Source organism: Castanea sativa, chromosome 2 (genome assembly GCF_040712315.1).
Source record: "Castanea sativa cultivar Marrone di Chiusa Pesio chromosome 2, ASM4071231v1".
Lineage (NCBI taxonomy): Eukaryota > Viridiplantae > Streptophyta > Magnoliopsida > Fagales > Fagaceae > Castanea > Castanea sativa.
In genome coordinates this window covers 36852307-36869498 of record NC_134014.1, presented here as the reverse complement: position 1 = coordinate 36869498, position 17192 = coordinate 36852307, and the positions used below count along the sequence as shown (strand labels likewise).

The 17192-nt window shown below is 33.6% G+C and overlaps 1 protein-coding gene across 1 annotated transcript; it reads right to left on the bottom strand.

The window, feature by feature from the left end:
- Positions 1-4255: 4255 nt before the first annotated feature.
- On the bottom strand, positions 4256-7425 carry LOC142623808 (putative methyltransferase TCM_000336). The gene is made up of 4 exons (XM_075797262.1): positions 7274-7425; positions 6706-7110; positions 5906-6178; positions 4256-4733 (listed from the first exon to the last, which is right to left on the bottom strand). The coding sequence occupies exons 1-4, from the start codon at positions 7346-7348 to the stop codon at positions 4398-4400; spliced, it is 1089 nt and encodes a 362-aa protein (XP_075653377.1). The 5' UTR covers positions 7349-7425; the 3' UTR covers positions 4256-4397.
- Between the last annotated feature and the right edge of the window lie 9767 nt (positions 7426-17192).

The following is a 17192-nucleotide window of genomic DNA, read 5'->3' as shown; positions in this document are numbered from 1 at the left end:
AGAAGGTTAGGGGTGTGGATGAGAGCTAAAATGCTACATCCACACCCCTAAACCCCAAATCCAAGATGTAGAACCAAGGAGAAGAGGATTGGGTACAAGAACACTACCTTTTGTGGTTGGTGAGGATGCAAGAATCAAGAGGTTTTGATGTGTTTGGGAGAGGGAAGAAACGTGTAGAAAAACCAGGCAGAGAGCAAAACTTAACAAAATGATCCTCTCTTCAATTTGGGGAGCGCTTGGGGCTATTTATAGCCCCGATGCAAATTTCAAGGTGGCTGCCTTTCAAGGGCTGCCGCCTTGGAATGGCCATGATTGGGGTTGATCTTGGCACTCGTGGACAGATTTTGACTTCCCATTTCTGAAAAGGTATGGAACTTGAAAATCCAACGATTTGATCAAAAGTTATGGCTCCTGGAAGTTAGCGGCACATCGATTGATGCGTTATTCTGGTTTTGGTGATATCTTGGTTGCTCTAACCCCGATTTCGATCCATGAATAGTCGTTGGAATAAGAATTTGATAATCTTCGTAATGGCAATGGTTTCAACCTGTTCTAATGGCCATATCAAAATTAAGGTTTTTGGGCCCACTCGAGGTCAACTTTGGGTCAAACTTATTAAAAATCTTCGAGAAGCTCGGGTTTGATGTAAAACCATGAAAAATGTTGTTTTACAAGGATTTTGACCTTGTTTGACTTTTGGTTAACCCGGGGTCGAGGAGGTGCATTTTGGCTGAAAAAAGTATTTTTAGTGCTTTGGTGTCCGAATGGGTTGCACCATGTCATTTTATATGTTCTTGTGACCCCCTGGAGAGAAAATGACATTTTTGAATTTTTCGGGGTTTGGCACGCAAATTGAGGGCGGACAAAATATGGTATCAACATGGCAAATATGGGAAAATGGAATGATAGAAAATAGTGGGAGGGTGGAAAAGTGGGATGATAGAAAAAATTTAGTTTTTCTCCCAGGTGTTTGGTATTAGGGATGAAAAAAATGAAGGAATGAAAAACTCTTTTGTTTAATTGAGGAGAAAAATGGGAGGATATAAAGGGTAGTTTATATAAATTTACTCTTACACCCTTATTACATAATATGTAAAAAATAATTTCTTTGTACTCATTAAATAAGAATAAAATATTACTTATTATTAATTAAAATTAATAAAAAAACATCTTATAAAAATTAACACATCATACCTATAACCTTATTTTGTTTTTCTTTGTTATTATAAATTATATTATATTGCTAGGTGGAATAAAAAAAAAAACCGTAAAAACTTGGACTTTTTTTTTTTTCATAACTTGGTAGACTATTCGTATTTAAGAAGAGTGAGACATACTGGGTAGCATATGAGTAGAGAAGTGGAAAAAGAGAGGAGAAAAGAGAAAAAGAATTGTATGGTTCTTGGTTGAAGGTGATGAAGAATGGGCTAGATGGGTAGGTGAGAGTAATTAATAATGGGGTTAATTTTGTAGAATTAGTTGGCTGAACCCAACAATAAGTTTTCAGCGATGTTTTCTCTCCATTTTCGAGAGATCAATTTTTGGTGGGCTTGGGTAGAAAATGCCTCGGCCCCACCAAAATTCTTCTTATTTTCCTTCCTAACCAAACAACTCCAAAAGTTATCTTCTCACTATTTTCTGTCCCTCCTATCTGCCCTCCAACCAAATGCATCATCTTAGTGTAAAACCAAATAATTATAAGAAAGATAACAAGGAGAAGATATTTGTGCATAAGAGCTTGCCGATGAACATGAAGGTGGTCGAGATTGGGTTTGTTTGACAGGTGATGGAGATTGTTTGGGTCATGGCCCATGGGAGAAGTGAATTTTTTTTGTGGGTTGACATGACAATTCGACTTCCGTGATTGTTGTTGACATGTTTTTTTTATAGTCAAAAATACTTTTAAGTCCCTTTCAGTGTGGGTTTGTTGTCATTTTGGTCATTTGTGCTCTAAAATTGTTAATTTACACTCTCAAGGGTCTCAACTTTGAGAGGACATTCAATATGTCCATTCCATTCATATATGTTAAGTTTTTGCTGTTCTCTTTACTATTTCTTTTTACCCATTATTACGACATACTTAACTTGGGAAAAAAAAGAAAAAAAAAAAAGCAAGATGCAAAGTTGGTCTCACATGGATCTATTGGGAAGATAAACACCTTGGGAAGCTTCCTTAAATAATTAATAGAACATATAAAGACACACTTTAACCCAAAATGCCTAAACCAGAAAAAAAAAGCCTAAGTCCAATGGGTATGTGCTCAATTATATTATGTTAACCATTCATTCTTTTCATTATTGTTCAATGTGGGACTTCATTCATACGTGAATATCCAATAGGATGAACCTAATATTGTGTGAAACCCATTTGTTTGTGAAAAATGAGAGAGATGGGGGATTGTGGGAGAAATTGTAAGTGAATTGCAGTGGTGGAGGGCTTGGGCTCAAGCTTAGGTGTGGAGGAGGTTGGCCGAATTTTTTTTTGATGAACTAAAAGAAGAATCCTAATATTGTGTGAAACACATTTGTTTGTGAAAAATGAGAGAGATGGGGGATTGTGGGAGAAATTGTAAGTGAATTGGAGTGGTGGAGGGCTTGGGCTCAAGCTTAGGTGTGGAGGAGGTTCATTGGCTCGATTTTGCTGGATTTTTTTTGATGAACTAAAAGAAGGGTCTTGCATGTGTTCATTAACCCCAGTCTACTTAAACCCTGGGACACATGGTGTGGGACCACTCAGAAAAGTTGGGGCTACCACTACTCGAACTCCCTCTCTCTGATCTCTAGGTCTCCCCTTTTGAGATCTGACCACAAAGTCATAGCTCATTTGATTCCATACTCAATAAGCTATGTTTGATTACTCAATGTGGTAGTTGACTCTGATACCAAATGTTACAAACTCATAGGTAGAACTTACCCTTGAAAACTGGTTTGTAAGGGGAGGGTGTTTGAGAGCTTATAATGATTAAGCTTATACATAATCCATGTGAGACACTAGGATCATAACACTTAGTCAGACATGAAAGTTTGAGAGAAGCTCCTACCAAGCCTTATTTTAAAATTAATTACGAGTCTACCCGTTTGTTTCTCCACGTTATTTTAGGTTTAGTGTTAGATTGTTGGTTTTCTATATCTTGAAGGGTATCTGTGAGACATGTATAAAGAGAAAATAATCATTGTAGAAATAATTGAACTGTACGTTATTGTATGCAGATGGAGGCTTAATGCGTGTTTTGATCATATTGTGATACATTATATTTTGATGTGTTATGGGATGTAAAATAGTTTCCTATCTCTCGTAGGTTTAATCTTGTATCTTTTAAGTGTTTCTTTGGATTAGTTTATTTTCATTAACTTATATATATATAAAATTTTCCTGTTTATCAAAAAAAAAAAAAAAAATGCAAATACACTTATTTATACTATTTTATTAATATTTAAGGAAAAGTCCGAAAATAAAAGAAGAAGAAAATACCAGTTTTATCCTTTACAAATTAAATCTCATTTTTTAAAATGTATCACTTTAAACCACAGATTTTCATTATTGTGCTAAACAAAACTCACCTATGGTCTTAAATCTGTGGGGGTTTGAAGTGACATGTTTGGAAGTATGGGATGTTCAAATGAGATTTAATTTGTTACAAGGATAAAACCATATGATATATATTTGACATTTTTAACTCTTTACCACAGATTTTCATTATTGTACTAAACAAAACCACCCATGGTCTTAAATCTGTGGGGTTTGAAGTGACATGTTTGAAAGTATGGGATGTTCAAATGAGATTTTGCTTCTTACAAGGATAAAACCATATGATATATATTTGACATTTTTAAATCTTTGATTATATATATATTTTTTAATTTATAAAAAACTCTTTGATTATAAAATTTAACGCCTGAACAAACCGCACAATAATTGAAGTTGTGATTACATGGGTGACTGATACTTATTTTTTGAAAGGAAAATGGCTTTGTTTAAGACGGTTAATTAGTGTTAGAGTGTATGGGTTAATGTTGATTTTTTTTTAATTTTTATTATTATTATTGCAATTAGTCAACTCTTGGAAAGTCGCACAACATTTAATTAAAATGGAGTTTTTGTTAATTTTCTTTTGTTACTTTCTAATATAGTGGAACCCAATCAATTCTTCAATGAGTGCAATTCAGCGTCCGATAAACATATTTGATAAGTAAAATGCGCTTAGCAGTAAAGGTTGAAAATTATAAATAAAAAAGGTGGGTGGTTATCAGCCCAGTCAGAAAGTATCATGGTTTCATTGTCAGGAAATTAAGTATATGGTTTACCAATGGACATGGTTTCATTGGCCACATTTACATTACCTATGATGGTATTTAATCAAATTGCTGACAGCAAAACCCATGCTGAAATATCAACTTCACTTTAATTTTCTTAGAACAAGAGCAAAAGAGACGGGCTTGATTTCTTCTTTAGCCATTTCCTCATCCAGCATTCTTCCATAGTTGTAAAACAAGTTGTCCAAAACCCTTTCTCCAAAATGGTGGCAAATCATTGATTCTTGGATGGCCCTAACTGCCATGGCAACCGCTGTTCCATAGCTCACACCATCCTTGTCCTCCCTCTCTATTTCAAACATCTCAACTTGGTCTAACCCAAAAGAACCTTCCTTTCGTACTTCATCTTCTATTTCATTCTTTGATGGCGCATAGAAATGCGCATCATAAGAATCAAGCTTCTCTTCGTCAACTTCTCCCTTTAAAATTTGACCCCACCAAAAAACAGAAGGGTTAATAACTTATGCCTGTTGGTGTTGGTGTTGGTGTTGGTGTTAGTGCAGGTGTAGTTGTAGGTGTAAATAAAAATGCTAAAATTACTACAAATTTTATTACGTAAAACTTACGGACTGAGATAACAATAAACATGATTAATGAGCTCGATCAGGACAGTGCCAAGTACTAATGTGGGTGGTCACAAGATCACCCTGAATTTTTTATTAATATACCTTAAAATTTTTTGAGTTTTAAATTAATATGGATTTTTTGACCACTCTAGAAAAAAAAAAAAAACTTGAACACCCTTAATAACAATTGAGCCCATTTAAAATAAAATTCAACCTCTCCATTTTGGTCCATTGAAAGTTAAACAAAAAAATTGCAAGAAATACAATGTTTACAATATTTTCACTGTATTTTCATAACAAATCATAAATAGCAGGTTGTTACTGGTAAAAAAAAAAAAAAAAAAATTTAATGGTAAGTTTAAATTAGAAACAGTAAAAACTTACTATCTAGGCTTTGTTATGAAAATGTTGTAAAAATATTGTGGACATAGCACTTCTCCAAAATTGCCCAAACAAAAAACTTAACCTAAAATATCAAATCAAACGTTTAATTGTGATTTTTTTAAATTGTGTTTTCAAATGACATATTTTAAAATCGCTATTTTTTAATATAAAAAAATGCACACTTTTTAAATAGCTAGTCTGTTAGTACTTACTTCAGTCTTTAGCCGAATTTGTTAGATATATGTGATATATTTTTTTCAAAAAGATAATGCATTTTGTTTATATCAGTACTTATTTAGGCAATATGTTAGTAAAAAAGATGTAACTGATAATATTGATAGTGAAACTATCATATCACACAATAATTTCAAAATATAAAAACTTGTGAAAAGAAATTTTAAAATTTTATGTATTTGCATATGTTTTTATTTTGTGCTGTTAATAAATTCAAGTTTTATTATTATTAAATTTTTTTAATTTAATTACTTTTAATGACCACTCTGAAAAGAATTTCTAGAACTGAATGACTTTTAGTGTTTGAATTGGTTTTTTATTTTATTTTTTATTTAGGGTGTAATGTGACATTTCAGCGTGTAAACTTTATAACATAATTTGGGATTTAATGGCCCGAACGTACTAACCTCTGAGACCAATTTGGCAAGGGAAAGCGAGAGAAGTTCCCATAAGAAAGAGTTGCCTCTGTCAACATGATTTTGACCTCTCCTACCAAGCAAGATCAGCACCATTTGTCCACCGACAACTAGCTCATCAGACCGAGAGCAAAGGAACAAATTGAAGTCCTCCTGGAATTGCTTAAAGTATGCCTGGGACACCTGCGGAGGGCTTGATTCAGAGATGTAAATATGGCCTTTGTTTATTGATCTGTCCTGCTCATCTTTAAGACCTGGAGGAACCTGCATGACTTTGTTGTTAATAATAAGCATGCTTCTTGTTAAGATATCATGGCTCACTCGATCCCTACTCAAGCCCAAGTTCAAACCTATTTAGCGTGCAAACAAAGAAATCCTAATTCTATTTGTACTTCAACTCTTGTAATATGTGATAGTGAATGATTTAATCTTTTATAAATACCTTATTCTATGTCTTCTTGAACCATATTGTTCATTGTAAGATATAGAGTTTAAAAATAAAGCTAAGTCTATATGAAGTATGAACTTTAAAAACTTTCTAGGTCGTCAAAGTGGAATCACATAAATTTCATTTTTATTATATTCTCATACTAAAGTTTGGTAAAGAGATATATTTAGTCTAAGTAGACTCTCTAACTAAACAACGTAAATTTTATTTTTTTTTCATTTTGATTTTCTTGATTCAGCTTTTTCTTTCTTTATAATTTTATTGTCTCACACTTTCATAATTTCATTATTTTTGAATTCTGATGTCGAAAAAGGGAAAATGTAAAAGAGAAGTAACTTCTCACCCTGGAGAGCCAGTGCAAACTGTAGGATGAATAGATGAAGTGCAAAGAGTTGTTGGGGAAAAGTCTTCCATAAAAAGAGCCAGCATAACCACCTATGAAAATAAAGGGATACCCACCATTTTTTTCTTTTTTAAGCTCCCTGTAGAATTCGGGCAAGGCCTTAAAGATTGAGTTAAAGTCATTTGTAGGAAGATCATTAAGGTAGACACGAAACTCTGGTGGTGGGTGCAAGATTTTGCGGCTAGTCCTTTCAACAGCTTCAACGATATCTTTGATGAGGGTTAAGGTATTGGGTCCAGAAGAGCAACCAAGATCAGCTATGCCTAAGCTCTTTGGAGTAGTTGTAAGAAAAAGTTCTTGTATTGTTCCCATAGTTATGTGCTTCACAATATCAGATGCCTTCTTCTGTCAAAGAACATTAGAGAAGAAAAATAAGGTAAAGTAATACAACTACCACCAAAGCCTAAGTCCCAAAATTTTGAGATGGCTATGTATTCTCAACATATTAATTAGGGTCGGTCTTATGAATAAACACTAGACAGAAAGTCTAAAGAAATGAGAGGTAAACCTGGAGTGATGAGTTATTGGCATAGCTGGTGACACCAACACCACCAGTCATGCGAAAGACATTCTCTACATCCATGTGGGTTAGAATTTGCCTTTCTTCTTTGCCTTGAACTTGGATGTGTTCTGGACTTTGGTCTCCTTATAAAGGCAAACTTTAATGATGGGATTTCTTTACTTTTTATCGTCTATCATTAATAAATAGATATATAACTTATAATGGTTGGTGCACTGGCGATGGTTCATGGTAGTCCAAATTACATTAAAATCGAGTAAAAAAAAATTAGTGTTGTGGCAGGGCATGAGCCACACAAATCTTGAGTTTGGACTTTGGACTATTAACTTATGCATGTCTTAATACCTAACTTGTCTTAGGATTTAAATTGACAGAATATTTATGACAATGTAAATTTGAATTAGCATTGTAATTATATGCAAAAAAATAATTTGATATGAAGCTACTCAAAATACTCCATTTAAAAAAACCTCCCTCAAGCAAATCGCAAAATTTTCAACTAGGAATTCTACCTAATGGCTGCATGAATAATGCTCAAGCAATCTTGCTGAAGGAACAGTATTTATAGCTTCCTAATTTGTGTGGCATGCAATTAATACTATCATTTATAGCTTCTAAATTTGTGATGGTTGGAAACAAATGAGCATACAAAGAATTATATAAAAAGTTGAAACTTATGTACAGTTGGTAAAGTACTTTAAGTGTACAATCTTAGGGGTGACAAAATTGGACACGACCCGCGAACCCGACATGACACGACACGAAATTAGCAGGTTATGGGTTGAGGTTTAATGGGTTCGTGTCATATTCGGGTTGACACGACGAACCCGTTTGATAAACGGGTTGGGTTAGGGTTCAACCTATAGAACCCGTTTGACCCGTCTGACCCGTTTAATTAAATGAAATTTTACCAATATACCATTCAAACTATAAGTATATAAACTTATTAGTTGTAGTTTATTTTCTTTGATGTATTGTGATTGATTATTTATCATATTGAGATATGATTTAGTTTTGAATGATTATTTGTAATATAATTACTCATTAGTTCTGAATTTTATATTTAAAATATTTATTTGCTTGTTTTTCCATAAATGCTGTTCTTCATTTTGATAAAATTAGATAAACAGGTCGACACGACTGACCCGTTTAGTAAATGGGTCGTGTTAGGGTTAAAGAATCTTAACCCGTTTAATAAACATGTCGGGTTAGTGTTGACCCATATAGTCGGATACGTATGAGTTGACACGACACGAACCCGACACGCGAACACGAATTGCCACCCCTATACAATCTTGTAGAAGAAATAACATTTAGAGAGGGTTTGGATAGCACGTCTGCGTATGCGTCCAGCTCTCTGCATTTTTTTTTTAAGACCAGCGCTTAGTGCACTGTTCATGGGACATAAACAGTGCACTAAGGCATATGAACAGTAAAAAAGAGTAAACAGTAATTTTTTACACATTTAAAAATTATTTTACTACAGTATTTTCAGTTTTCAGTTTTCAGCAATAAGTTCTATCCAAACGGACCCTTATAGTTTCTTAATTTGTCCGCCATGCAATTAATGTTACCATTTATAGCTTCTTAATTTGTGATGGTTGGAAACGAATGGGGTTACAAAGATTCGCATAAAAGTGGAAAATTTAGGTACATGTAATAAATTGATAGTTCATTTGTTTCAAATTTTATAAATCTCATTATAAATATTGTTTCCATTACAATGTTTTATCAAAGTGAATTAGTTCAAAATATTTTTTATCTTTTAAAAGTGTCTTGTTAATGAGTGATTTAGAACATTTGGTAATATATTATTTTAGAAAAGTTCTATACAACATGGAAAACTTTTTTTTTTTTTGACACCGGCTCCTAACCCACTAAATTTTCTCTAATTCTCTCACATTTTTAACTAGATGGACACATGGCAACTACAAAATCTAATGGTACAAAACAACCCACATCACAATATCACTAATGTTGATCCTTGATACAAACTTATAGTCCTAGGAAACTCGCTTCCTCCACTTCTTTTTGTATTAGTTATAAATCCATCGTACATATTTTTAATCAACTTAATATAAAATAGAGTAACTCATTTCTTTTCCAAAATCACCCACTCTCAAAGGGATTGAACTGTTCATCATAAGCTATGGGTTCCTTTACAAGTGTCACATACTCGGATCACCTTGCTTAACTTCCTAAGTAAAGTATCTTGTTGGCCATTTTCATTTTCTATGTCTGACATGAGGTCAATGGTGGAAAGAGCTTTGTGTCTCAATTTCCCACTAGTAGTCTAAGAAAGCGACTTTGAGTTTATCAAATCAGTTTTCACTTTGGTTGAAAATGAGATTCTTTGCTTCTTGCAAAAAGTAGCACGGGTGCTGGACACGTGTTAACGGAGGGATACACATTTAGTTGGACCCGGTTTTTTCATTGTGGGAAGGCCATGTAGATATGGATATAGTGCGTGCCATCAGATTATCAATTGGCAAAGTTCACTCTATATGCATGAACTTGGGGAAATGGGGCTCTAAATTGGTCCTTGTAACAATTGAAGATATTAGAAACAAGCAATCTAACACTTTAAGGAAAATTTATTGGGTACTCCTAGATCAACGCTCCTTCCTTTCACATGAGGGGTGGGCCCTATGGTGGGACCCACCCTCATGTGAGAAGAGGGGAGAGAGCATTGCTTTTGGTGTACCACTTTATGGGACTGAATTCGAAAGTACAAAGTACATGAGTGTGTATTAAGCTGTGAGCTAAATGCGATTAATAAATCCATTGTTAAATACAGCGCAGAATTCACTATGTCTGCAAAAAGCAATATTACATCTACAAAAATTTTCACAACATCTTTCAAAACAATTAAATTGACAAGTTTTGATTAATTTTTATCTAAACCCACCATTAACATAATATTTTTTTATTTAATATTAATAATCTACCTCATTAGCTTGAGGTGAAATTTATCGTTAATTTTTGTGTCTATATACTTTTTCTTTCAAACCAGATCAAATAAATGTACTTAAACTTTTTCAACTCAAGTATCTCCTTAATGTTCTAACTCTTTTTTGAAAAAAAAAAAAAAAAAAAAACGGTACTTCCTTAGTGGATAAATGTCAATTTGGGTGGCAGGAATATGTACCCCCACCAACATGTTTACATAAACTCTCTTTTTGACCACTTTATATGTCCATTTCTTTTGATTGAAAAACTTTTTCGTTTGTAATATTCAAGTAAAGTGTACATTGTATTTAATATATATATATATATATACCTTTTTTTTATTAAGGTAGTAAATTTTAGCAACATTATGTACAATTTACATTTTATAATTCATGTAAACATATAATTGTACTTGTTTATTTACGTAAAATTTTTTAAAGTTTTATTTATTTATTTTATTAAAAGAAAGTGAGGGAGAGGAAAGGATGATGAACTATAAATATATGATACCACAAAAAATACCATTGTTAATGAACTATCACTTAAATTTAAAAATTAATTTTTTTTAGGTACAATTATTTTGGGTACATATTTAGTACCCGAAATTGGAGGATCAAACTTTGAATATCTTATTTAGGAGATGACAAGAAGTGCCATATGACAAAAAAAAAGGGTCATTAGTAATTACAAATTTAACTAATTTTAAAAAAATTAATAAGTTTTCAGTATAAAAACCCTTAAGCAAAAAACTAGTGTGTCGAAACTGTCTTTTTAACAAGATAGGGGTAGAGAAAGAAACTGTAGAAGTGTAAGATAAATTGAATAGAAGTATATTCAAATCTTTTCAAATTATCCTCTACCTCTCTCCAAGGCGAGTTCACACTGCTGGAATCAAGATTTTCCGAGGTGAGTCCGTTTGGATACTGCTTACTTTGTTGAAAACTGAAAATACTGTAGCAAAATAATTTTTAAACCTGTGAATAGTGTTACAGGACCAATTTTTTAAATTTTTTTTATTTAAATTTTTTATGAATAAAGTACTTGTGGGTCCCATAAACTGTACACGGGACCCACTGAATAGTGCCATGAAACTGAAGCTAAAAAAAAAAAAAAAAAAAAAAGCCAAAAGCGTAGATGCGTTTGTTTTCATCCATATCCAAACGGATACAAAGTTTGAGCAGAAAATGTTTTAGCACGTGAGAATGAGAATAGTTTCTCCATTACAAAATCATCTTCCATTTTACTGTGAAGGCTTGTTTGGGCTTCTGAATTATTTGCATTTTTTCTTTTGAAAAAAATTGAAATATTGTAGTTGATTTTTCCCTAATCTACCTATCAAATAAAAATAATATTTATTATCTCATTATATATCTAATATTCTTCTAACTGAAAAAAATAATTAGTGCTTATGTGTCTCCAGGGCGGAAAAAAGTCACATACCTGAACACGCATGCAAAAAAAAATTCTTAAAAACCAAAAAAACAACTGAACAATCCTTTACGTGGAATCAAACAACACAATAGCAATCTTTCTTTAGTTGTGTCTTTTGATTCCTGTTATTTTGTTTGGGTGAAGAGAACCTGCAATTAATGGTACTTACCTTTTGCTGAAAAAAAAAAGAAGAAAAAAAAGAAGAGAACCTAAATTAATGGTGTAGCTCACCAAGCAGCTAGGTATACTTTAAGTTCTAGATTGTCTTTTTTCTTCAATAAGGATAATCTGCCTTCTGCCTAGACTGCTACCTGTAAGAGCATCCACATTCATTTTTTTCAGTTCTATCCTATTTTACCATCTAAAAAGTCACTTTATCAATTATACAATACCATTTTTCACTGCACCAGCATCAAAACTTCTATTTTCCAATTCTACTCATTAAAATAATATATTTTCACATTAAAATATACAAAAGGTTTCTCAGTGTTCCAAAAAAGAAAAACCCAAGAAACAACCACGCCACCGGCCAGCAACCACCATCACAACCAAACTCACCACCAACAACAACCACAAAAAACAACTACCGATACTCAGAAAAACAACCACCTCAGCACCACCCCGAAATCACAAAAAACAACCCCGAGACCCACCGATACACCACCCACCGATACACCACCTCGGCACCACCCCCGAGACCCACGGGGGCTTAGTCACGGCGAGCATGGCACCACCCCGACCTGCCACATCTGCCTCCACATCAAACCCGAGCGCCACCAACCCATGAGACCCACGATCCACAGCGATCTCGGCTCCACCCCGATTCACCACCACGGCACCACCTCGAGACCCACGGCGGCTTAGTCACGGCAAGCACGACACCACCCCGACCTGCCACATCTACCTCCACATCAAACCCGAGCGCCACCAACCCATGAGACCCACGATCTACGGCGATCTTGGCTCCACCCCGATCCACCACCACGGCACCACCCCGAGACCCACGGCGGCTTAGTCACGGCGAGCACGACACCACCCCGATCCACGGCCACGGCACCACCCCGATCTGCCACATCGAACCATGCTCCACCCAATTTGAGACCCACGGAGGCTTGATTCAAGGGAAAATAGAGAGAAAAAGGAAAAAAAAAAAAGAAAGGGAAGACAGGGACGAGAGAGGGAGAAGGATTGAAGGAGAGAATCAGAGAACTGAAAATGAAGAAAGAAAAAAAGAGAGAAAAGATGAGAGTACCGGTGAGAGGGTGAGAAGATAAAGCAACAGTAGAATTAATAAAATAATAATATTTGGTTTTACAATTGAGCTACAGTGTGATTCTACATTTAGAATCACACTGTAGCTCAATTGTATATTTTTTTACAATAGTTGTATTTTACACTTTTCAATGGAGCTGATGTTTTGAGTCTAAATGGTATAATTTCCTTGCATTTGCCATATGCCCTCTTCGTTGCTGATGCTCTAAGGCTGATTATCCCCTGTACATTGTTCGTTCTTTCTTTCTTTTAGTAATGAATTGCAGTTTATCCCCCAAAAAAAAAAAAAAATACAACACAATAACACCCAAATTCTGATATACGAAACTTTTTCTGCTTTGGGTCTCAAAGCAGTAAATGGTGAAAATATACCAAAGGCTGAGTCATATATATAATCCAAACATGGAGGGACATAGATACAATAATTTACATAAAAAGCTAAACAATGAAATACGAACAGTCGTCATAATTTTGTAGCCATGTCACAAACACAAACATTGTTTATTGAGATTTGACAATTAGATAAATAAGAAATTATTCCCATAATCGAGAGAGACCTATAAACTTTTGGGTTAAATTTCAATTTTGGAAGGGGCCAAGTACAAATTTTTAAATTTCAATTTTGGGAAGGGCCAAGTACAAAATTTAAAATTATATATATATAGATATATATATATATATATATATATATATATATATATATATATATATATCATTTAAAAAAAAATTAAAATTTCAAGGGGCTTGGCTCCTTGGTCTCACTGTGGTTCAGTCCCAACCAAGGAGTCAAAGTTTTAATTCGTAACAGTATACGTTTGGATGAACTATTAGAGCAATTGAAAGAAATGATAAGAGAATGATGTATTTAGATATATGGCTTTAAAGCAAAACGTTTCCACTAAAAATGGACAAAACACATCTTTCTTTAGGTTGTATTTGGGTAAAGTTGTAAGTAGAATTTGGGCACATGCTAGAATTTTAAATTATGTAATATAAAATTCCTTCTTTAGGTGTGCTGGGAAAATAAATTCCAAATTTCATGAGGGAATTCTAACTGGCGTTGGAGAGTTAGGGCATCAGCATTACTGGTACAAAAAATTTAGCAATTTGACACCATAAAAAGCTATTTTATCTATTTTATTACCTTACTTTACAAAACATTCAACATCAGTGATTTTATTTTAGCATTTAATACAATAAAATAATATAAATAATACAATAAAATAATATATCTACTACAATAAATAACAATTACCACCACCAACACAATAAAATAATATAACTTTTAATAAAATATTTTTTTTACCATCTTAACTACAATGCACAACCATCTTTGGCTATGCACTGTAGCTTAACAACTAAATTTTTTGGCTTTCCCTCCATCATTGCAACATGCTTTTTAGTATTAGTGGTGCTAAAAGTAGCAATATGGCTATTTAGTACCATCAATATTAATGCTCTATTTCTTTTACAAATGTTGTACAAATATAAAGGAATTATTTTAGGACCACAATTTTTATACTACAAGTTTTTTTAGAATTTTGATATGGTACACAATGAATGGTTGTCTATAATTTTTATATGAACTCATCATTTTTTCTCCGCAACTCACAGCCTATCACGTTAAAGTTGTTTCACAAAAATTTTGTTCACATATTTTCTCTTGTAAAATCTCCACAATATACTTTACCTTTATCTCTCAACCCTTCCCCTCTTCTCTCTCTTCCTTTCTTTCAAAGCACAACCTCCACTTGAAAAGAATTCATCCTCATTGAGAATCAGATCCCTAGAGAAATAGTGGTGTCACTTTAGATTTCAGCAATATTCTACATTCTCTATTTGCAAGATAATCTCTTCTTTGAATCAAATGAGTCTCTGATTTAGTATGTTTGTCTATTTAGAGTAATTTGAATATTTGAGGGGGAACAAAATTGTGAATTCTATGAAAAAAATTCAATAAGGTTTGAAAAACAAAACAAAGATAAGAAAAAGAATTCAGAAGGAAGAATTGTCATATTTATATTAGAGTCTATTGGACCCAAACATGTTGTAAAGCCCAAACTCAAAGGAGACCTTATGGAAGATGTTTTTATACAACCCGTTAGGCCTAATTTTTCAAAATCAGTGCTACAACCTCACAGCTAGGCTTCTCCTCTATCCTTTATGACTCTACCCTCTTTATCTGTCTCCTAGATAATGGTGTCACTCTTTTACTTTTATATATATGTTGATGACTTGGTTATAACAGCAATGATCTTATGGGATTAAGGAACTCAGATGATCATTCTTCGAAATGAAGGATACGGGCACTCTTAGTTCTTTTCTTGATTACAAAGTCATTTCGTTTGATCTTGGCTACTATCTCCCTCAAGGAAAATAAAATAAGACTTATATATATATATAAATCTCGTGTGAGTCTTATTGATTGCAAGTAAGCTATTAGGTCACTAGACCCCAAAATTATGTCTCATGCCACAGTTAGTAATTTTGTATACTTAACAATCGCCTGTCCTGCATTTCCAATGTTGTGCATCACGCTTGTCAGTTTATCCACTTATTGGCTTTTCTTTCCTTGCACCAATAACCAAGTGTTATGTGCCTGCTTTGATGTTGAGTACTGGATAGGAGACCCCAATTATTGTTATTCCACTACTGGGAATTGCTTCTTATTAACTAGGGGAGTAATTGATTTATTGGCGAAGCAAGAAGTCATCTATTGCTGCTCGATAGAATCTTGAGGTAGAATATTATGCTTTGGCTAACACCAATGTCAAACTCGTTTGATTATGCTCTTTTATCAAGGACATGAGTGTCTCTATTGCTAATATTATACCGCTTTATTATGATAATTAGAGATTTAAAATGTTGTTCACTTGCTCATAATGATGTCTTTCATGAACAAACAAAGCATATCAAAATTGACTTTCATGTCATTCTCACTACCTTCTCCATTCGCTTTTCCTGGTCTCCATCTTTAATGTCTCTCCTAAAAGAAATGAAACTAATATTTGATCTTTGATTATTGATAATGTCAACCGATAGTGTAGGAATTGGGTTTAAGAGCCCAAGCCCACTTAGAATAGTGGCGTCTTGTATTCTAACCCAAGCCCAAATAATAAAGTTGTTATTACATAGAGATGAGAAGATAATCACAATATGGTTGTTCGTTAAGTTTCAAGCTAGTAATGCGGGTCATAGTTAAGGAAGAAAGAGTCAACCAACTAAAAAAAACTCTCCTCGGTCCCTTCCGAGGAAGTTTTCTTATATAAGTCTTTCTTGGCTTTATCTTAGTCTTTACATTGTTCTTTTTTCTCTCCCCTATTCAGAAAAAAAGTCCCCTCATTGAAGAGCTCCTTTCTTCTAATATATCCTCTCCACGTGTACGTCCCAAAACTCTTCCTTTGATACTTATCCTATCAAGGCCCTGCTGAAGGTGGTAAAAGAGATTGCTAGCTATGAAGACACTGTTCAAGGGTCACTTCTTCATTAATGCAGCTGATAAATTTGCTACAGAACATTTAATGCGGGAGTGGTAGGTATACACTTTCAGGGAGCTTCCTACCACCATATTGTTCCTTCTCCCCCTCAGGCGCTCATAAGACATCATGCACCTTTCCCATTCTCTTCTCGGGCAGACCACCTTCTCGGATCATGAGGCACTTTACAAATGGATTGGTAAAGCACGTCCCGCTCCTTGTTCTTTTTGGTCCTCAGACACACCACAAATAGGATTGAAAGCGATTTTTATATACAAATTTATTAAATGATAAAATTGAAAAAAAAAACTAAAATGATTTAGTTTTTCCTTGCAGACATTAATTCCTTGATCCAAAAACAATGTTAATTACTAGTTTTACCTCTAAGTTGTTGTTGTAGCTGTTTTTTTTTAATAAAAAAATGAATAAAAGGTAAAGAGTATATATGTATATATTGCATCCATTTATTATAAACTTCCAAACATACTAAAACAACCTTTTTATTCCATCTAATTCCTGTTTAAATTCTTCTTAAAAAAAAAAAAAAAAAATTCCTGTTTATATATTCCTTTATAAACTCAAAGGCATTGTATAAAAGGAATTCAAAGAGGAATTAGAAAAAAATATTTGTTCTTGGGTATCCAAACCATGGATTAGCTAGATTAAAAAATACCATGTATATTATATATGGATTTTGCTAATGTATGCTCTTAGGGCACACAATAATTAATTATTTTTAGAAAAAAATTTCTCGAGAATTGAAAAAGTATTAATAGCTT